General features: G+C 44.6%; 3 protein-coding genes across 3 annotated transcripts in view; 1 reads left to right on the top strand and 2 right to left on the bottom strand.

The window, feature by feature from the left end:
* The window catches only part of DNAJC17 (DnaJ (Hsp40) homolog, subfamily C, member 17), a 45,396-nt gene extending 35,985 nt beyond the window's left edge, over nucleotides 1-9,411 (bottom strand). The window contains exon 1 of the mRNA XM_006831763.1: nucleotides 9,306-9,411. Coding sequence (XP_006831826.1) covers nucleotides 9,306-9,383 — 78 coding nt within the window. The 5' untranslated portion in view covers nucleotides 9,384-9,411. The remainder of the gene's footprint in view (nucleotides 1-9,305) is intronic.
* Nucleotides 9,412-9,753: 342 nt separating this feature from the next.
* Nucleotides 9,754-15,368, top strand: ZFYVE19 (zinc finger, FYVE domain containing 19). The gene is made up of 11 exons (XM_006831898.1): nucleotides 9,754-9,807; nucleotides 10,974-11,095; nucleotides 11,252-11,305; nucleotides 11,689-11,807; nucleotides 11,886-12,031; nucleotides 12,551-12,659; nucleotides 13,906-14,115; nucleotides 14,548-14,627; nucleotides 14,863-14,955; nucleotides 15,072-15,205; nucleotides 15,290-15,368. Exons 1-11 carry the CDS (start codon nucleotides 9,754-9,756, stop codon nucleotides 15,366-15,368), a joined length of 1,200 nt encoding a protein of 399 aa, XP_006831961.1.
* A 1,460-nt stretch (nucleotides 15,369-16,828) lies between these two features.
* PPP1R14D (protein phosphatase 1, regulatory (inhibitor) subunit 14D) overlaps nucleotides 16,829-22,624 on the bottom strand; it is a 21,359-nt gene continuing 15,563 nt past the window's right edge. The window contains exons 2-4 of the mRNA XM_006831761.1: nucleotides 17,305-17,388; nucleotides 17,100-17,132; nucleotides 16,829-16,894 (exon numbers count right to left, since the gene is read on the bottom strand). Of these exons, the coding sequence (XP_006831824.1) occupies nucleotides 16,829-16,894; nucleotides 17,100-17,132; nucleotides 17,305-17,388 (183 nt within the window). The remainder of the gene's footprint in view (nucleotides 16,895-17,099; nucleotides 17,133-17,304; nucleotides 17,389-22,624) is intronic.

Here is a 22,624-nt window from a genome sequence, read left to right as displayed (position 1 = left end):
AATGCATAATTCCCCGGTCTTCCTTATTCATTATTTGTCTGTTCTTAGGTGCTGTTGCGATGGTTCTGACTCATAGCAACCGTATCCACAACAGAACGAAACACTGCTGGGCCCTGCATCATCATGTTGGTATGCTTGAGCCCATTGCTGCTGCCACTGTGCCAATCCATCTCGTTGGGGGTGTTTGGGGGGGTCTTCCTCTTTTTCACTGATCCTCCACTTTACCAAGCATGATGTCCTTTTCCAGGGACTAGTGCCCCTAATAATATGTCCAGAGTATGAGAGACAAAGTCTCGCCATTCTGGCTTCTAAGGCGCATTCTGACTGTACTTCTTCCAACATAGATTTATTTGTTCTCCTGCCAGTCCATGGTACTTTTAATATTCTTCTTCAAATCATAACTCAAATGCTTCACTTCTATGCTCTTCTTTATTCATTGTTCGACTTTCGCATGCATATGAGGTTACTGAAAATACAATGGCTTGGGTCAGATGCACCTTAGTCCTCAAATTGACCTCTTTGCTCTTGAACACTTAAAAGAGGTCTTGTCAGCATATTTACCTAATGCAATATATCGTTTAATTTCTTGACTGCTGCTTCCATGAGTGTTGATAGTAGATCTAAGCAAAATGAAGTCACTGACAACTTCAATCTTTTCTCCATTTACATGGATATTATTTATTGGTCCAGTGGTGAGGATTTTTATTCTCTTTACATTGAGGTACAACCCTATCGAAAGCTGTGGATATTCATCAGTAAATATTTTAAGTGGTCTTCGCTTTCAGCAAGCAAGCTTGTATCATCTGCATATTGCAGGTTGTTAATGAGTATTCTTCCTCCAATCCTGAAGCCATGTTTTTCTTCATATAATCCAGCTTCTCAGATTATTTGCTCAGCATATAGATTGAATAACTATGGTGAAAGAAGACAACCCTGGTGCACACCTTTCCTGATTTTAAACCATTCAGAGTCCCCTTGTTCAACAACAACTGCCTTTTGGTCTATGTACAGGTTCCTCATAAGCATAATTAAGTGTTCTGGAATACCCATTCATCACAATATTATCCACAGCTTGTCATGATTCACATAACTGAAAGCTCTGCATAATTAATAAAGCACAGGCAAATATCTTCCTGGTATTCTTTGTTTTTAGCCAGGATCCATGTGACGTCAGCAGTGATAGCCCTCATTCTCTGGCAGTTCCTTGTCAATGTACTATTGAAGCTGTTTTTTAATTATCTTTAGCAAAATTTTACTTGCATATGATATTAATGATACTGTATGATGAATTCTGAATTCCATTGGTCACTTCTTTGGAATGGGCACAAATATGGATCTCTTCCAATCAGATGGCCAAGTAGATGTCTCTTCCAAATTTCTGGACATAGATGAGTGAGTGCCTCCACTATTTCCAGGGAGTATATAAATTGGTGCACTCTTTCCAAAGGGGAATTTTGCATTATGACTCAAAAGCTCTTAAATGTACTTTTTGTCTAGTAATCTCACTTCATCATAAAGTATGACTACCAAAGAAAATAATAATTCATATGAATTCAATAATTAGACACAGATTTATTCAGTACCTATCAAGGACTAGGCACTTTTGTATGTGCTAGAAATATGTAAGCAGTTGTCATTGAGTTGATTCCAATTCATAGTTACCTCATGTGTGACAGAGTGCAACTGTGTTTTACAGTGTTGTCAATGACTGAGTTTTCAGAAGAAGGTTGCTAGGCTTCTTTTCCACGGTGCCTGTGGGTGAACTTGAACTTCCAACCCTTCAGCTGGCATTTCAGTGCATTAACTACTTGCACTACCTATATAGACTCCACTAACATAAAAATCAAAAACCAAGCCCACTGACATTGAGTTGGTTCCAACTCACTGCAATCCTAATTATTCCAAGACGATAAAGCTTCATGAAAGCAGACACTCTCATCTTTCTCCTGAGAAGAAGCTGGTGGGTTTGAACCACTGATCTTGCCTAAGCAATACAAGTATGGAATTGCCATTTAATGAGATGGGTAACAATGGAGTAGACAAAGGCTGGGAAAGAGTGAGGATTTCAATTTAGAGAAGTCTAAAAGATACCTAGGAGTCCTAGTGTGGTGCTGTGGGCTCATGCGTCAGACTGCAAAGCTGTTTGAACTGCAAGGTTGGTGGTTCAAGCTCACCAGCTACTCCTTGGAAACCCTATACAGGGTTACTATGGGTTGGAATCAGCTGGACAGTACTTAACAACAACAAAAGATATCTGGAATCTTGGTGTGGTGCTGTAGGATAAGCACTGGTCAGTTTGAACCACAAGGCCAATGGTTCAAACTCACCAGCCACTTCTTGGAAACCCCATATAGGGTCACTATGAATCGGAACCAACTCGAGGGCACTAACAACAACAAAAGACATTTAAGTTGAGATGGCAATAGACAGTTGGGTAAACAGCTACAAAGAAAAATGATGCAGCAGAAAAAAAATGGTAGTTCAGGCCAGGAAAGATAAGAACGAGGTCCTAATGATCCTCAATAAGCCCCAATAACCTGTTCCAGGTGATTCGCTGGCTGGAACAAGCGTGGACATGAGGGAGAATACTTGCCTAGGTTTCTTCAAGGGGCAGTGGCAACAACCGCTGGGTAGTAAAGGGCCAAAACTACCTGCTCACAGAAGTGTGGAAGTTGCATCACCTGTACTGAGTGCCATAGCGAAATAACTTTACAAGCACTGGGACGACTATAACAAAAACGTCTGAAGATAGTAAGTGATGATGAGGATGTGGAGAAGTTAAAAAACTCACACAGTTTGTCAAGTCTTTAAAAAATTAAACAGAGAGTTACCACAAACAAAAAAATAAAGTAAACCCATGCTATCAAGTCAGTTCCAATACATAGTGGCCCTATTAAGACAGAGTAGAACTGATCCGTAGGGCTTCCAAGACTAAATCTTTACCAGACCAGTTTCATCTTTCTCCCACTGAGCCGCTAGTGAGCATGATCTGCCAAGCTTGTGGGTACCAGTCCAAGGTCTAACCTTCGGCATCACCAGAGTTCCTTGTTGTTGTTAAGTGCCGTCGAGTCGGTTCCAACTCATAGCGACCCTATATAGGGTTTCTGAGGAGCAGCTAGTGAGCTTGAACAACCGACCTTGCAGTTCAAATGGTTTTGCAGTCTGGTGCATTAACCCACAGCGCCACACAAGGACTCTTTAGCTACCCTATATGTTATTGTTGTGTGCCATCGAGTCAGTTCCAACTCATAGCGACCACAGTGTAGGGTTTCTGAGAGCTGCTTGTGGGTTTGACTGCTGACCCTGAGGTTATCAGTAGAGTGCTTATCCTACAGCGCCATAAAGGGGACCATTATATAGCACATTGCACTCCAAGGTATGTACACACACAAATGCACACATACACACAAAGTGTGAGTAAAAAAATTATCTGAAGTCTGGTTATAGAATTTATTTTAATCAACTTTTAGGAAAGACAAATGCAACATTTTTAGACATAATCTCCTTGCTTTTCAATACACTGTGTCCATCTGTCAACAGCTTTTGTTTTCCTTTATATTTTAGGCTGAGCTGCGAGCCAGAAATACACCACTGTCTTCACTTCATCAGAGGTGAGTCTTCCTCCTCAAAGGGCTGCTTTCAGGGGACCAAAGAGGTGAAAGTCTGATGGAGCAAGATCAGGACTATAGGGAGGATGCTTTAACACCTCATTATGAAGGTCTTGCAGTGTGTAAACAGTGTGGGCAGAGGTATATGAATGTGCATCGTCACGAAATATCACAATGCCTTGGATTAGTAGTCCTCTGCATTTAATCTGAAGTTTAGGGTTAGGCTCTTTAGTGAGCATCTCACTGTAAAGAGTACTGTTGATTGTTGAACCTTTTTCCTAGTAGTGTTCTAATACTAGCCCTTGAGAATCCCAGAAAACTGTAAACATCAATTTTCCAGCTGATGGTTGACTTTTGAATTTTTTCTTGGTAGGTGATTGAGGATGTTTCTATTCCATACTCTGCCATTTTATTCTCAGGCTCGTAGTAATGAATCCATGTCCCATCACCACTAACAATTTTTTAAAAGACACTTACCTTCCTTTGAGTATTGGTCCAAATTTTGTTTGCAGATGTCTAAATACTTCAGTTTATGCTCTTCTGTGAGTTGTTTCAGTACACATCTTGCACAAATTTTTCGAAATCCAAGTCTGTCATGGATTATTTCCACAGGCAGAGCCATGGCTGATTTGCAAATGATTTGCCACATACCCCACTGTCACTCATCTATTTGACAGAATGATTTCACGTGCACACTCAATGTTGTCATCAGCCATGGACATAGATGGGCATTTTAATATACCCAGAGTGTGGATAATTTTTGACTCACCCTTGCGTTTGTGTGTGTGTACCCAAATGAATTAAAACTATAATCCTATGTTCCTACAAATACTTGTACATTAATGTTCATAGCGTTATTCATAATAGCTCCAAACACCTATCAACTGATGAATAATGGATAAACAAAATGTGCTATGTCAATACAATGGAATATAGTTCAGCAACATAAAGGAGTACAGTTCAGATACATACTGCAATATGGAGGAGCCTTAAAAACATTACGCTGAATAAAAGAAGCTATTCACAAAAGGCCACAAACTATCTGATTCTGTTTACATGACATGCCTAGAATACGCAAATCTATAGAGATAGATTGTAGATCAGCGGTTGTCAGGAGTTGAGGTAAGGGAGAATGAGAAGTCTGTATGGAGTTTCTTTGTAGGGTGATGAAAATATTCTGAAATTAGCTAGTGATTTGGGCCTGAGCAATAAAGAGTGGAGTTGCCCATAAGGAACCCTGGTAGTATAATTGATTACAAACTGGACTCCTAACCGAAAGGTCAGAAGTTCGAATTTACCAGCTGTTCCGTGGGAGAAAGATGAGACTTTCTGCTCCTATAAAGATTTACAGCCTCAGAAACTTTATACAAGGTCACTATGAGTCAGAACTGACTCGGTGGCACACAACCACCAACCACCATACTCAACACAGCCCTGGGGTGCCTGAAACTGATGCCCCAAGAAGAAACTCAAAGTAGATGTTAAATAAGCTGAGTGGGAAAGAAAAACAGTAGAAAAAAGGCTTGAACTGGTGCTTAGGGCTCCACCACCAAAAATCTGTCTAGACTTTGCAAGAAGGCATCAGGTTCTCAGGTGTCATTTCTGAGAAGGGAGATCATAGGTACAGGAGAGTTTCCGCAACAAAAAAGATACCTATGTAGTCATAAAATTAACCTTCAAGGTGACATTTCTTCCAACTGGGTTTAAATTTGCAAATGTAGAATGATGACCACCATGGTAAGCCTGAAGCCATCAAAATGTCCTCCTTTAAAAATCTCAACATAGAAGAATATTTATTGACAGGAGACAAGTAAACCCACAAATGAATACCTGACTGCAAACTGAGATAGTGCTGGGAAGGAGAAGAATGGAGTGCTTGGGAAGAAAATTAACAGGCAAGGAAGTCCTATTTACACTTAATTCTAAATATGAGTAAAAGTAACCCAGGTTAAAGAAAGGGAGGGAAAGCATTCCTGGCAGTTTGAAAAAGAATATATGAGGAGGTAGGAAATTCTATTGTTTTATTATAAATGCCATGTGACTCAAAGTAAGTACCAAGATCATTCTATTTTCTGTGAGAATCTATTGGAGAGAGACAACAGGCTAGAACAGAACAGATTTAAAGCAGGGAGACAAGTTGCCAGTTGTCCTCTGTTAGGTTGGAGGTTGGTGGTGGCTTGGGCGAGAGTGGCAGTGGTGGAGACAGAGATTGGTGAACAGGTTTGAGAAATATTTAGTAGGCTGACTCATTAGGGTATAACGAAAGAATAGATACCAGGGGTGAGAGGGTAGAAGGGATCGAGAATGACCCAGGTTCTCAGCTCAAGTAGCTGGATGATGGTACCCTTTACTGAGATGAAAATCCAAGGAAGGAGCAGGTTTGAAGAGGGACATTCATGAGTTCAGTTATGGATGTCACAAGATTTAGATCCCTGTGAAACATCCAAATGGAGAGAAGTAGGCAGATGGATACATGATGGATTTTAAACTCTGAGACACGGTCTGAACGAATGTTAAATTTGGTGTTGGTGCCCACCACTACCACTGAGCTATATGACGCTTGACAGGACCAGAGTTTCACAGAGGAAAGAGCAACAACGTTGGTTAGATATCAGAGCATCTGAGTTCTATTCCCAACTCTGTGACTAACAGCCTGAGTTTCTGAACTTCAGTTCACCATCAGTAACAGAAGGAAATTGGCCTACGTAAGAGCTTCTTTTAACCTTTTTATGGATAAAAATTGCCTCCACTGCCAGAAAATGAATACACAAAACATATTATATACTATTTGAGAGGTTCACCCAATTCCTGGAACCCTTCTGTAGACCCTAAATTAAGAACTCTTGGACTATATGACCAGATGATTAAAGTTTAGGAGACATTATTGGTATATGCTCTAAACATCCTCCAGGTGCCCTCGAGAATATTATCCCCCCACCCCCGCCCACACACACACACAACTTATGCTGTGGCACTACAGGAAAAGCACTGAACCAAAATGTCAGTTTGAACCACAAGGTTAGCAGTTCAAACTCACCAGCCACTCCTCGGAAACTCTATACAAGGTCACTGTGAGATGGAATTGACTCCACGGCACTTAACAACAACAACAATCCCCCCACAGAGGGGGTGCACCAGGGCCTAGGTCACTTGCTCTCTACCAAAAAAGTACATTACTATGAAGCTAGGCAATATATTCAAAGGTCTCAACCTACTTATCTTCTTTTACCTTTCTTCTTGGCATATGCTTCAGAAAAATTGGACTATACACACTCTTCTCTTTCTTACTTCCTTTTCCCCACACCTTCTCTTTCTTGGAATACCCTTCCTCCATCTCCATATAGGCAAGTTCTGCTCATCTTTCAAAGCCTTAAATGCCTCTTCTATTTTCCCCACCCTTCTCCCAAACTAGAAGTAATCTCACCCTACCATGAACATCCAAAACACTTTGTGTCCCTCCTCTTAAGTTGATGTTGTGTCTCTCTTAAGAGGTCCTGATGTGGTGCTGGACTGCAAAGTTGGTTTGAGCCACAAGGTCGGTGGTTCAAGCTCACCAGTTGCTCCTCAAAAACCCTACACAGGGTCGCTATGGTTGGAACCGACTCGAAGGGCACTTAACAACGTAAGAGGATTTACCACATTTTCCTTTTATTGTAGTTATCTGTACATGAGTCATGTCTTCCCTAGTAAAAAAAAAACAGTCAAAGTAGCTAGCATATGGAAAATCCACAACACCAACCTTATTGCTGTTGAGTCAATGCTGACTTTTAGCAACCCCACAGGACAGAGCAGAACTGATCCACAGACTTTCGAAGGCTGTAAGTCTTTAAGGAAGCAGACTGCCTCACCTTTCTCCCAATGAGTGGTTTTTGGTGGGTTTTAACTGCTGACCTTTTGGTTAACAGTCCAACACTTAACCCACTGTGCCACTAACGTACCTTGGCACATGGAACCCCAAAAGACTAAACCCGCTGCCATTAAATCAATTCTGACTCATAGCAACCCCTATACACAGTTAGCAAGACTAAATCTTTCTGAAAGTAGACAACTTCATCCTTCTTCCATGGAGCAGTTGGGTTTGAACCACTGACCTTGCAGTTAGCAGCCCAACGCCCAACCCACAGTACCAAAAACTAACCATAAACGTCAGCACTGTCATCCTTTAAAAACAACCTTCTGACATATCTCTCATCTCATCTGAGCTCTTGGTCCCAGACACCATGGCCCAGCTCAGACATCAGTTTCTTGCCTCAACAACATCCCCACCTGATACCTAGTGGCCACTTCTCCACTCCCATCCGTGTCCATTCTGCACAATGATATTGAATATTTTCTTTAAAAAATCCAATTAATGTTACTTTCATGACTAATGTATACATCAATGGCTCCCAGCTACCTTCCTGAGGAGTCTGCAACTTTAGAGTTCCAACATATTGGCTAGATCTGGTGTGAAATGTCCTAAGTAATTTCACACTATTTCAACAAATGCAAAACACTTATAGTAGTACCCAGCACATAGCAAGCATTATATACCCATTGCTGTTGTGTGCTGTTGAGACAGTTTCAACTCACAGTGACTCCGTATAGGTTTCGGAGAGCGGCTATTGGGTTTGAACTGCCAACCTTGCAGTGACCAGTCCAGTGCCTATCCTACAGTGCCACATCAAGACGGGGCATTAATTTCCTTCGAATGAATTACTGGACTCTCCTTTCAGCCTGGTTATAACTATGACAAAGATTCAGAGACATACCAAAATCTTAAGCACAGCTTGATCAGTGTCCCATTTCCTGGCATTTTATTAAAACCTTCCTGTGGAATACAGGCTACCAGCCTCAGTCTTCTGATGCTCCTGTTTTTGGCCCACCGGGCTGCTAACCTCAAGGTCAGCAGTTCGAAACTACCAGCTGTTCCGCGGGAGAAAGACGAGTGCTTTCTGCTCCCATAAAGATTTACAGCCTCGGAAACCCTGTGCAGGGTCACTAAGTCGGAACCGACTCCACGGTACTTAACAATAAATCACGTTAGAAGTCCTGGTGTGGTGCTGTACGGTAATGCACTGGACTGCAAGGTCGGTGGTTCAAGCTCACCAGCCACTCCTCGAAAACCCTATACAGGGTCACTATGAGTCGGAGCTGACTCAACAGCACCTAACAACAACATCACATGTTAAGATGTGTAAAGCCTGAGAATCTGCTACTTGAAAAGAGTCAATGAGCTGGGGTGGAAGAGAAAACGGAGATAACAAAGTCTTAAGTCACAACGGTAAGGGGGAGGGATGGGAGTGGAGCGCCTTGAGACTTGACCTTTCTTCTGCCCAAGGTTTAAGTAAAGTTCAATCTTCAGGCGAAATGAAATAAGCACTTCCAGCCACAGCACGACAGAAGCGGACTTAGAGACTGAGACTGCGCAGGCGCAAGGAGAAGGCTCGCGTGCCCAGTTTGCTCACTCTAGGGCCTCGTCCAAACCGGGACCACAGAACACAGTCAGGCGACGTAAGGAGTCCCCTGTGCCCCCCATCCCCCTGAGGCCCTCAGACCCTCCAGGAATGGTCTGGGAGCACTTCTTCGGAGGCCGTTGGGCTCCCCCTCGCTCCCGCCCAGCGCCGGATGGAACCTGGAGAGCGGGTCCCAGCTGCCGGCGAGGTGCTAAGACAGAAAGAACAGTTCAGGATAGACCTTCCTAGCTAGTGTTCTCACCTCTTTGTCCACAGCCTTCTCATCGATCCCTAGCAGGGCGTACAGGTCCATCTGTAAGAGCTCTTTGGTCACCGCCATGGTTTCGGCTCTGACGCCGTTCGTACTACAATTCCCAAGAGTCTAAGCGGGCGTCGGGACTGCCGGCCGATTGCTGACTCCGAGCAGGCCGAGTGGCGCTTTGCCCCCTGGGAATTGTGTTCTGGATCTCACTGGACTGACTCTAAGGGAGGTGGACGGTCTTTTAAAAAGACTACAACTCCCAGCAGTCCCCGCTCCTGCCGCCGCTGCAGTCAAACCCGGTGGTCTGTTCTGATTCCTGGTCCGGAAATCGCAACCGAAACGCTCGAGTGGGCCTCCCTGCGTGGACAGTGCTGGGTGAGGGTCCAGGGACTCTGGGCCTAGCGGGAGTGACCTCAACTTAGCCGACCCTGCCGCATTGAGAGCAAAGATGGATAGTAGGTGCTACGGCTGCGCAGCCAAGTTTACACTCTTCAAGAAGGAGGTGAGTCTTCTCTCCCTGGGGTCTGGAGGGCTAGGGAGGACTCGGAGTGGAGGGAAATGCACGAGCTTTGCAGTACGAAGTCTTGTATTTATGGCCTGGCTCAGCTTCTTTCCAGCTATGTGATTTTGATGGTCACTGAGCCCCACTTAACATTTCTGTAAAATGGGATTAATAATTGTCTCGCTTCGGAGGTGTGACGGTCCAGTGAGGTCTGGAGGTGAAAGTACCTTATAAACTCCATAGCATACTGCATGGTTTTTTTGAAAGCTACGTGTTTTGGTCGACAATCCGGCTGTTTCCATCTCCCAACCCTGCTCCTCCGCAGTCCGATCTTAACTAACGCCCTGTGACCATTCTCTATCATACTTGCCCCATCGTGCAGCCTGCCCTTTCAGGTCTATGTCCTTCCTGATGTCCTCAGGGTGCCACGACAAAGACTTGCAGGGACCTCAGAACCTTTCAAGTTCCCTTGGTAAATGTAGGCTTTCTGTACCTCAGCTTTGGTCAGGGAATCTGACCAAGAGGTGAGAACCAGATGGGATGAATTAATGGCCTTTGGGGAGGCAGGACAGTGCAGCACTTGGCCTGGATTTTGGAGTCAAGATTGGTCAGTGTTCAAATTTGAATTCTGCTGTTTTGTTTGGGATGACCTGAATTTGAGCAAGTCATGAACCTTCTCTGGCTCCAACTAAAATCAGGACAATAAGTGGTGGTCATCAGAATTTTATTAAATAGTGTCTATAAATGGTGAGGATTAAATAGTACTGAGCTCAGTGCCTGGCACACAGTAAGTGCTTAATAAATGGGGGCTATTGTGATCATCGCATCCTGAGCCAAGCCACCCTCCTACTCCGCTAGAGCGGAGAAGGCATGTGTCCTGTACTCTGATTCTCCTTTGTTGAAGGGCCAGGAACTTGAAGCTAGGGCAGAAAGCACTTGGAATGCTGCATGAAGCTTTATTTGATTTGAATAAGAGACTGACAACAGGAACCCCTCCACTCTCAGCCCCTATCTCTCCCCATGCCTTTGGGGCCCCATTCCTCTTCCTTCTCCTAGTGACTGATCACAATGTCAGTGTCTTCCTTCTCTGTGTGCTTAAAGAGTCCCAGGAAAGAGCCTGCAGGGGCTGGTGAGAGGTGTATACGCCTGTTTCATGTTCCCTGTAGTGTGGCTGTAAGAACTGTGGACGTGCCTTCTGTTCTGGTTGCCTCAGCTTCAGTGCAGCAGTGCCCCGGGCTGGAAACACTCAGCAAAAAGTCTGCAAGCAATGCCAGGAGATCCTGACCAGGTAAGAAGCTGACATGACCAGGGTTCAACCGGTGCAGCCCTGTGCTCTATGACCAGGAGTCAGTCCAGGAAGTTGGGAGTTGGCGGGGGGGGGGGACGGGACACTGCCCTTCAGAGGGTAGCAAAATCTCTTAACACGAGATTGTTTTCCCTATAGAGGACCTGCTCCTGCCAACACCTCCAAGTGGTCCCCACCTCAGAACTACAAGAAGTAAGTGCTGAAGAGATAGACAAATGAAATTGAGGAAAGAACAAAGGAGCCACCAGGAGAGACCAAATTCTAGAGCTAGCTTTTAGACCACATGAGCACAAGGTCAAGAGAATACCCCTGTTTCAGGCTCCTCACTCCCCCTTTGGGCTTAGTAAACAGCTCACCAGCCGTTTTCCCCACAAAAGACACCTGGTAGACCTTGCCTTCTCTGCTGAGCTGGGTTGGGCTACAGGGCAACATGAGCAAGGGCCACAGAAGATGCCCATTGGAGACCCGCCCTTCACCCTCAGATGCCCAGAAATTATTTGAATGGGAAATAGTAAGTGTTCACCTTCTACTCTACTTCCTGCTTTCCTCAAGAGCCTCCATCTCATGTCCTTCAGACGCGTGGCAGCTTTGGAAGCCAAGCCGAAGCCCAGTGCTCCCCGGACCCAGGGACTGACCCAACAAGACCAGGTCATTGCTGAGCGCCTAGCACGGCTCCGCCAGGAGAACAAGCCCAGTGAGTTGGGGCAGGCAGGGCAGCCTGAAGTTTGCTGCCAGGGGCTCCCCTGACCCTTCCCTTCTATGCCACTTGCAGAGTCAGCACCATCACAGGCGGAGATAGAGGCTCGGCTGGCTGCACTCAGGGGTGAACCCCAGGGTTCCTTCTCTTCAACTCAGGAGATAGAGACACGGCTTGCCACATTGCAGGGCAGAGTGCTGCCCCTTCAGACACCCCAGCCGGTGAGTGCCATATCTTGGCTGGGAAGGGGGTCCTAGAGAGATGGCCCAACAGAAGCCCAGGTGCCTGTGGTTATATACTTTCGCAGAGTTGACAAAATTTCAGCTCTGCTGTAGGCCAGGGAGCCAGAGGTAAGCAGCAGGATTGGGTGGAACGCAAAGAGATGGATCTTCAGTCCCATTCGGCACTGCCAGACCCACCCCATGGTGTGAGCCCTGAATTAATCCCTCTTCCCTGGGTGGCACAAGTGATGAAGCACTCAGCTACTAACCAAAATGTCGGCAGTGCAAATCTACCCAGAGGCATCTTGGGAGGAAGGCCCGGCAATCTACTTCTGAAAGTTCCTAGCCATAGGAAACCTTGTGGAGTGCAGTTCTACTCTTGACAGAGGTTGGGTGGCAATGAGTTGGAATTGATTTGACAACTGGTACTGGGACATCATGGGTTTGAGAACTCCTTAGCATCATCCCTAACCTAGACTGCTTCAGGGCCCTATGGTGCAGCTTCCTTCCTCTGGGCAGGTACATCAGCCACCAGAAACCAGGACCCAGACGGCGCAGGCGCAGGATCTGCTGACACAGCTGGCAGCTGAAGTGGCCATTGATGAGAGCTGGGAGCGAAGAGTGCCAGGTAACCCTTCCACCTGACTCCCTGAGGACTCCCATCCCCCTTCTTTCTCCAGGTGGAAGAGGCTTTGCTGCCTCCCGCCCCTCGCTCAGAGATGAATATAAATCAGAACAGTCAACATGATAAGTGCAACCATTTATTGAGTGCTTACTCCAGAGGGAGCCAGTGTAAGGCTAATGGTTCATTTGGAAGCGTTAGAATTAGTGAATCCTGGTTCTGCCATCTGTATGAACCAAGGTCACCCAGCTTCTAAGTGATGGAGCCTTGAAACCAGCATTGTCTGACTTCGGCTCTGCTTGCTCTGAAATATCTGAAAGTGACCCTGTCAGAGCCACATCATCTACTTGGGAAAAACCCTTCCCACCCAGTGATATGCAGGACTGAGACTCCCTTCCTGCCTTCTCCATGCTGCTCCTGGGAAGCACTAATCCCAGATTGAAAGGCAAAGAGACAGGCTGAACCTTGGCTTCATGTTAGCCCATGTCCTGAGCCCTAGTGTGGAGCTGTTGGATAAGCTGTAGACTGCTAACTGCAAGGTTAGGAATTCAAACCCATCAACTGCTCTCGGAAACCCGATACAGAATCATTATGAGTCAGAACTGACTCGATGACACACGACAACCACACAACAATAACAACTCCATATCCTGATCCTTTCCTTTAGGGCAGTGATTCTCAGATGTGGGCCATCTACCACAAGATCAACAGTTACTCTATCAGGAGGGTGGGAGTGGGTGTGGTTGGAAGGTTTGTAGTATTTTGTTGTTGTTGTTGTTAAGTGCCATCGAGTCGGTTCCGACCCATAGCGACCCTGTACAGGGTTTCCGAGGGTGTAAATCTTTACGGGAGTAGAAAGCCTCATCTTTCTCCCGCGGAGCAGCTGGTAGTTTCGAACCGCTGACCTTAAGGTTTGCAGCCCGATTCGTAACCAGTACGCTACCAGAGTTGGTAAAATGGAGGAAATACTTGTATCATTTTTAATATATAAGGCATATCCTGAGCCCTGGTGTGGCGTTGTAGGATAAGCACTGGACTGCTAGCAGTAAAGTCAAACCCACCAGCCACTCCTTGGGAACCCTATACAGGGTTGCTGTGAGTCAGAACCGACTTGACGGCACTCAACAACAACATAAATCACAGGTGTTAGTACTTGAACAGAAACCTAATGATGTTGGTTAAAAAAAAAGTTGAGAAATGGACTGAGAGATCTTGGAATATCTCTGCCTCCTGACTTTGTTATTCCTTCCAGTTGCCTCTAACCAGAACGACCTCAACCAGGGTGGCTCAGGAACCCAGAGCCCTCATCCTAAGGGGCAGGCCACTTGGTCCCTGGAGGAAGAGAAGAGCAGGCTGCTGGCAGAGGCAGCTGTCGAGCTTCGGGAGGAGAACACAAGGCAGGAGCGGATCCTGGCCCTCGCCAAGCGGCTGGCTGTGCTACGAGGACTGGACCCTGATGGAGGTAGAGCTTGGAAAGCAGTGGCTCACTCATATCCATGGGGCAAGGCCTCCCCAACCCCAAGCTGGACTCTCCAAGGTAGCTATACTCTGTCAAGGCTGAGTCCAGAGTCTTACTGACTTCTGCCCAGGGCCACCAGGAGGTGCTGGGGCCAAGCAGTAAATCAGAACTTAGGAGTAGGGGAACTTCAGTCCTTCCAGGTACTGAGACTGCTCTTCCTACCTCCCCCTCCCCCCAGCCCAGCAGGGGTGGAGCAAAGAGAGGGCAGGGTCCCTGTGTGGCAAAAAGTTTCACTAAAGTAGCTATAGAGGTTACACAGATCTGAAAGAAGTGCTCCTGGGAACCAAACTAGCTTCCTGGGGGCAAGAGTACAGCCCCTCAGGTGAAATTTCTCAACTTCACTCTTCCTTCTGATCCCACTTCCCCCTCGTCAAGTGACCCTCCAGGACTATCACCTCCCAGACAGTGATGACGATGAGGATGAGGAAACAGCCATCCAGAGAGTGCTGCAGCAGGTGGGCCCTTGTCCTCTGTCCCATCTGGCCCCGTTCACCCTATCACCACTCTGCTCTAGCTGGTGCTCCACTGCTCCTGTGACCCAGGCCTGCCCCTGGTTCCTTGAGATGGGGAGTCACCAGCCACAGGCAGGTGAAGGAAGATGAGTTGAGAAGCTGAGGCTAGAGAGCACAAGAAATGCTGGGAGAGGGTGCCTGGGCCTGGAGCAAGGAGTTGTCTTCTCTCTGTTTACAGCTCACTGAGGAAGCTGCCCTGGATGAGGCAAGTGGCTTTAACATCCCTGCAGAGCCAGCTCGCCGATCACGGGCGCAGCCCAACAGGCCAGAGGTGAGAGAAGCCCCAGGCATAGACCCAGTCTGTCACCATAGCCTTCTTCCTTGCCTGGCCAACTGCTCGCAGATCCCATCCACCTTATTTTCCCCCTTTCTCTCTGCTCCCTGAAGGCCCAGGCTGCGGCCCACAGATCAGAGGCGGAGGTGGAGGCAGAGGAGCTCCCGTGGTGCTGCATCTGTAATGAGGATGCCACCCTGCGTTGCACTGGCTGCGAGGGGGACCTCTATTGTGCCCGCTGCTTCCGGTGGGTGCAGGCAGAGTACTCTGTGGGACCAGGAGAGCTCCAGGGCTGGCTGGGATCCCTAAAATATATTCCTATCCTCCACAGGGAGGGCCATGATGCCTTCGAGCTTAGAGAACATCAGACATCTGTGTACCGCCCGCCGCAAGCAGGCCGAGAGCTCTGAGGAAACCCTGGTCCACCCAGGAAAGCAACTACAGAACAGTCCCACAGGCTGGGGCACCCAGTGCTGGGCCCAGCCCAGGTCATCTTTGGGAGACTGCCGACAACAGCAAGATATACTGCTGATGGATACGACTCTTCCTGAGCATCAGTGTTCCTGGAAGAAGGAAAGATTCTTCACTCAAGACAATGACTGGGAACCAGCAGGATGGTAGAGTCAGGAGGCCTACAGCAGAGAAGCATGAGCTGAAAGTGAGAGCGTGTGGAGGAAAGAACCAGACTGAATCTAAGGATGAGCCCTGAAACCTGGCTCAAAGGGCCCAGTGCCCCTCCCTGACACTTACTGGATTTAATAAAGTATGTTGGTTCCTTGAACCCAGCATCTGTTTGGAACCTTGTGAGCCCTGTGTGAGGTAGCAAGAGCAGAGTAGGCTATAAGCCTAGTCCTGTGGGTCAAGGGAGAAGGTTGAACTGCTTTGAAAGCTCCTCCAGGGAGGAGCACTCCCACCCTGATGAGGTGGTCTCATCCTGGTAGTCATGAATATTCATTCACTGAACTGAATATCCCACCAAGCCCTATCACTTTGCATTTCTCAGTTCCTCTAGTATTCAAATAAGGCATGTTGGAAATATATGGGTCTGAATAGGATAGACCCAGCTTGCTGCTTTTCTGTCAAAGGATACCACCTCCCAGGGCACCTTCTCCAACCTGGCTACCTTTCAGAACCAGTATCTGCCTTCCAGCATCTTCCCTGCTCCTGACCTCTGATGTCTCAGCTTGTACCCTTTACACTCTCCACATAGTCTCTGCTTTTCTCTTCCTGTCTCAGACTGGAGCCAGCTCAAGAAAGAGCCTAAGGCCTCCTGAATCATTTGGAGGTCAAGGAGGGATTAGCCCTCAAACCCATATAGGTTTTTCTTGCTATTTCCCCTCTGGGGTTTGAGATTAGTGTTTGCCACTTGGACCCCTTCCATTGTTGATGCCAGGATGCTGAGTGTCTTAGCCAGTGTGCTCCACTTGGCCTCTGGACCTTGCTAGCTCTTAAGCAGAGTTATAGGTGTGTGTGAATGAATGAATTGATGAATGAATGAGATATATGGGTAGAACCTAGTCCCAGTGACTCAGGATATTGGCCTTCCAGTGTATCACTTTACCCTCCCCTTCCTGTGTCCCTTAGCACAGACATGCTTGACACTGCATTCAGCTGGGACTCCTAAAGGTTTTATCTACTTGGCTTTTGCCAAGGAAATCAGTGGGCAACAGTATGTCTGACTCCCAGGAAGTCCAGCTGACAGGAACTAGCTGTGACTGCACATCCATTAGGGTGTCCAAATGTCCCTCCTTGTCCGCCACCTTCCTTGTTTGTATCTCAAGGAGCTGTTTTCCTTTCCATAGCCCAGGATCCAGATGTTCAGGACAGGCCTGGGCAGTGCTGAGGTTGCTGAAGGTCTCACAAGGTAGTTTTATTTCTGAGGTCTGCTGAGTCTCCGGAGATTCTTGAGTTGACTGAGTAGCTCAGAGATAAAAGACTGATGGAGAAACAGACAGGTGAGATCAAGACGGGGTTATACTTATTCACCACTCTGCCCTCCCTAATTTCCCCTGGTCCATTTCTTCAGAACTTAAGAAGGGGGTTAAGGCCCAGGGCCAACTCTTCCCTTTAAACACTTCCCTTCTCTAGCTGCCTCCCTCAATGGCCTCCTCTTACCACCAGACCAGTAGAGCATCCCTTACCTCTGTGGGGCGGAGGCAGTTTTGGAGAATAACCTGGATGGGAGAGAGCAGAAAGTAGATCACCAAGTCATAGCAGCTCTCAGACCCCCAGGAATCCTCTCCCCTCTGAATAAGAGAGAAAGCCTAAGTTCTTGGGTTGCTCTTGGTCCAAGCCCATCTCCAACCCTTCACCACCTGAGCCTAGGGTCCCGGCCCCCCATCTTACCTCCAGATGGGTCTTCTGCTCTTCTGTGGGTACATCCATGAGAGCCTCCAAGTCAATCTCAGGCTGAGAAGGGGCTGGTTGATCCTGTTTGGGAATCACATGAGGTTCAGAAGCCTGGCCTGCTGGGAATGGAGTTACTAGCCAGGGACTCACCTACTTCCCATCCTTTCGTCGTCCTATTTCTCAAGTTCAGTCCCTCCCCATGCCTACTCCTACTCTATCTTATTTAAAATACTCATTTATTCTTTAATTCAATAAATATTTTTGACTACCTACTTTCTCCTACCTGAAATGGTACTAGAGTTCTTAGAGAAAAGTGGCTTAATTTCAGAATTTATATACATTGCTGGTATATACCAATAAATGTATGCAGCTGCTTTGGAAAACTGTTGCTTTAAATGTTAAATACAAAGATATCATATGGCCCAGGTATTCCATTTCTAGGTCTATACTCTCAAAAAATAAAATTATACATCCACACAAAAGCTTGCTATGAGTGTTCATAGCAGCCATTCATAATGGCTCAAAAAGTGGAAACAACACAAATGCCTACCAATTAATGAGCAGATCAGTAAATTGTGGTATAGTCATATTGCTGTTATTGTTAATATCAAGTTGATTCTGACTCATAATAGAACTGCTCCATAGAGTTTTCAAGGCTGTGACCTTTCAGAAGTAGATCACCAGACCTTTTTCCCAGATGCCACTGGGTAGGTTCAAAGTATCAACATTTTGGCTAGTAGCCAAGCACGTAACTATTTATACTACCTAGGGACTCCAGTATAGCCATACAGTGAAAATTATTTAACAATAAAAATGGACAAAGTACTCATGCATGCTATCATATAAACAAGCCTTGAGAATGCAAACGGCAGTGAATAAAGCTAGTCCCAAAAGATCACATTTTGTATGAAACATCCAGAAAAGGCACATCTGTAGAGATATAAAGCAGACCAATGGGTACCAGAAACTGGCAGAGGGGTGGTAGTAGGGAGTGGAGTATGACTACTAATAGAATTTTTTCTGGGGGGGATTGTTGTACAACCCTGTGAATGTCTTTGGACAATTAAATGCATGATTTATATATGAATTATATCTCAATAAATCTGTTTTTAAAAGTTATCACACTGCTGAAAAAAGATAATACAGACTTATAAAATTAAAATGAAAGCCTCATTTACTTGCACTGTTAACAGTTTTGAGTTGCATTTCCCTACTGACAGATGATGTCAAGCATCTTTGAATGTTCTTTCTTACTGGTCATTTGTAAATCTTCTTCAGAGACATGTCTATTCAAATCCTTTTCCATTTTTTTATTGGATTGTTTCTCTTCTTGTTGACTTGCAGGAGTTCGTGTTGATTTTGGATACAAAATCCTTGTCAGATATATAATATCCAAATATTTTCTCTCATTCTGTAGGTTATCTTTTCACTTTCTTGAAAATGTCTAAAGACGCACAAAGAGTTTAATTATCTTTTTTTTCTGTTACTTGTGCTTTGGGTGTCAAATCTAGGAGTCCATTGCCAAATACCCGTTTTCTTCAAAGAGTTTTTTATTTTAACTCTTATATTTAGGTCATTGATATATTTTGAATTAATTTTCTTATATGATGTGGGGTAGAGGAACAGAGATCAGATTTATCTTCCCAACATTTGTTGTTGTTAGGTGCCATTGAGTTGGCACCACCGCATAGTGACCCTATGCACAACAGAACAAAACACTGCCTGATTCTGGGCCAACCTCACAATCATTGCTACTTTTGAGCCCATTGATGTGCCAATCCATTTCGTTGGTCCTCCTCTTTTTCTCCAACCTTCCACTTTACCAAACATGATATCCTTCAGCAGTGACTGGTCCCTCCTGACAATATGTCCGAAGTATGAAAGACAAAGTCTGGCCATACTTTGTCTTTCATACAAAGGCTTCCAAGGAGCACTCTGGCTGTACTTCTTCCAAAACAAATCATATTTTCAACATTCATGGTACTTTCAATAGTCTCCTCTGACACTCTAACTCAAAGTATCAAATCTTTTATGATCTTCCTTATTCACTCTCCAACTTTCGGCTGGTGAGCTCAAACTGTTGACCTTGTGACTCAAATTTCAGTGCTAATCCTATTGAACTACCACGCTCCAGATATCCTTTATTATTGTTGGTAGGAGCCATTGAGTCGGTATTGACTCCTAGCGACCCTATACATCAGAACAAAACAGTGCCTAGTCCTGGGCCAACCTCACAATTGTTGCCACGCTTGGGCCCATTGATCCTGTCACTTGGCCAATCCATCTCACTGGGGATCTTCCTCTTTTTCTCTGACCCTCCACCTTACCAAACATGACATCCTTCTCCAGTGACTGATCCCTCCTGACAATATGTCTGAAGTATGAGAGACAAAGTTTGGCCATCCTGACCTCCAAGGAGCACTCTGGCTGCACGTCTTCCAACACAGATCTGTTGGTTCTTTTGGCAGCCCATGGCACTTTCAATATTCTCCTCCAACACTGTAACTCAAAAGCATCAATTCTTCTACAGTCTTCCTAATTGATGGTCCAGCTTTCGCATGCATATGAGGTTACTGAAAATACCATGGCTTGGGTCAGGCACACCTTAGTACTCAAACTGCATCTTTGCTCTTCAACACTTTAAAGAGGTCTTGTGCAGCAGATTTTCCCAGTGCAATACATCGTTTGATTTCTTGACTGCTGCTTCCATGAGTGTTGATGGTTGATCTAAGCAAAATGAAGTCATTGACAACTTCAGTTTGTTTTTTTTCTCCATTTATATGGATGTTATTTATTGGTCCAGTGTGAGGATTTTTGTTTTCTTTACATGGAGGTTCAGCCCATACTGAAGGCTGTGGTCTCTGATCTTCATCAATAAGTATTATAAATCCTCTTGGCTTTCAGCAAGCAAGGTTGTATCATCTGCATATTGCAAGTTGTTAATGAACCTTCCTCCAATCCTGATGCCACTCTTTTCTTCATATAATTCAGCTTCTCTGATTATTTGTTCAGCATACAGATTGAATAAGTATGGTGAAAGAATACAACCCTGGCAAACACCTTTCCTAATTTTAAACCATTTTGTATTCCCTTGTTTTGTTTGAACATACAGTGTCTTGGTCTATGTATAGGTTCCTCATGAGCATAATTAAGTGTTCTGAATACTCATACTTTGCAATGTTGTCCATAGCTTGTCATGATCCACACAATTGAAAACCTTTGCATAATCAATAAAGCACAAGTAAACATCTTTCTGGTATGTATTCTCTGCTTTCAGCCAAGATCCATCTGACACCAGCAATGATATCACTCGTTCCATGTCCTCTTCTGAAACCCGCTTGAACTCCTGGAAGTTCTCTGTTAATATATGGTTGTAGCCATTTCTGTATTACCTTTAGTAAAACTTTATGCGCATGGGATGTCAATGATATTGTCCAATGATTTCCACATTCCGTGAGTCACCTCTCTTTGGAATGGGCACAAATACAGATCTCTTCTAATCAGTTGGCCAGGTAATTGTCTTCCAAGTTTCTTGGCATAGATGAATGAGTGTCTTGAGTGCTGAATCACTTTGTTGAAAGGTTTCTATTTGTATTCCATCAATTCCTGGTGCCTTATTCCTTGCCAATGACTTCAATGCACCATGGACTTCTTCCTTCAGGATCATGGGCTCTTGATCATATGCTACCTCTTGAAATGGTTGAACATTGACCATTTCTTTTTGGTACAATGACTCCGTGTATTCCTTCCATATTCTTCTGATGCTTTCTTCATCATTCAGTATTTTGCTCATAGAATCGTTCAATACCACAAATTGAGGTTTGAATTTTTTCTTCCTTTGCCTCAGTGTGAGAAATGCTGAGTGTGTTCTTCCCTTTTGGTTTTCTGACTCCAGGTCTGCACATTTTGTTATAATACTTGACTTTGTCTTCTTGAGCTGACCTTTGAAACTTTCTGTTCAGCTCTTATACCACCTCACTTCTTCCATTTTCTTTAGCATCTCTACACTGGAGAGCAAGTTTCAGAGTCTCTTCTGACATCCATTTTGGTCTTTTCCTTCTCTCTTGTCTTCACAATGTTCTTTTGCTTTTTTATTGTATGATGTTCTTGATGTCATCCCACAACTCTTCTTGTCTTCAGTCTTTAGTGTCTAATGCATCAATATTCCCAACATAAATAACTAGAAAACTAGACAAAATATACGAACAAAGTTTTCAGACATTTTGAAAAGGGGGAAGAGAACAGAGCCTTGTTGACTTATGAATCATATCAAGCAGTCTAACATACATGTAATAGGAATCCCAGAAGTTGGAAGGGACAAAAAAAATAAAATAAAGATACGTTCTAATAATTAGAACTCCACATCTAAAAATGTACCAGTCCTTCATCAAAACTCACTGCTATGTCAGTTATGACATTAAACATATACATGTTAAATATCACTAAGAGTAAAATTGTTGCTACAGTGTAGAGTTGAAAATATTGGCTCATATCATAGTCTGTGTGGCGTTGCAGGTTAATATGCTGGACTTCAAAGTCGACAGTTCAAGCTCCTCAACCACTGCTCAGTAACCCTATACAGGGTTGCTATGAGTAGGCACTGACTCAATGGCACTTAACAATAACAACAATCATAGTCTAAATATTCTTTCCTTCAAAGTTTTTGTTTTGTCTGCCTTTAAGTATCTTTTACTTTTAGAAAAATATGAGATCATTTGAGATCTAGATTTTTGAAAAATGAGGGGATATATCAAATTACCCCTCCTGGGATGAGTAAGTGATACATTTTGGTTCTAGATTACATGTGGTAATTTCCTACCAGATGATGCCTTTCTCACCTTCACTTCATCTCCAAATCCCTTACTTTTGACTTCTCCATCATGGGGACCAACAATGATTAAGATTCAAGAGATGTGTCAACAATTGTTAGCATAGAGCATTAAAGTTGAAAGTTTAATACCTTGTTTAGTAGAAAAATTTTAAAGATGTCACCATATGAAAAGGTTACATTATAGACTTATAAAGAGCATTTAACCCAACAACAGCAAATAATATATTCTTTTTCAGTACACATGGAACATTCTCTAAAATATACCATATGTTAGGTCACAAAGCAAGCCTCAATAAATTTCAAAACACTGAAATACTCAAGGCATATTCGCATACCACAAGGATATAAAATTAGAAATCAATAATAGGAAAATCAAGGGGAAAAAAATCAAATATATGGAAATTGAATAATACCCTGCTTTAAAAACTACTGGGTAAGTGAGATAGGCTTTTTTGCAGAGTCTTTGTAGTGTATCAGACCTTAGGT

Source organism: Chrysochloris asiatica, unplaced genomic scaffold (genome assembly GCF_000296735.1).
Source record: "Chrysochloris asiatica unplaced genomic scaffold, ChrAsi1.0 scaffold00004, whole genome shotgun sequence".
In the NCBI taxonomy this organism is placed as follows: Eukaryota; Metazoa; Chordata; class Mammalia; order Afrosoricida; family Chrysochloridae; genus Chrysochloris; species Chrysochloris asiatica.
The sequence above is the reverse complement of the archived record's forward strand: the minus strand, read 5'-3'. Positions and strand labels throughout refer to the sequence as shown.

Coding starts and splice junctions, on each gene's coding strand:
- ZFYVE19 (XM_006831898.1), top strand. CDS start 9,754: ATGGATAGTAGGTGCTACGGCTGCGCAGCCAAGTTTACACTCTTCAAG. Junction 9,808..10,973: donor TTACACTCTTCAAGAAGGAG/GTGAGTCTTCTC, acceptor TGTTCCCTGTAG/TGTGGCTGTAAGAACTGTGG. Junction 14,628..14,862: donor TCCAGAGAGTGCTGCAGCAG/GTGGGCCCTTGT, acceptor CTCTGTTTACAG/CTCACTGAGGAAGCTGCCCT.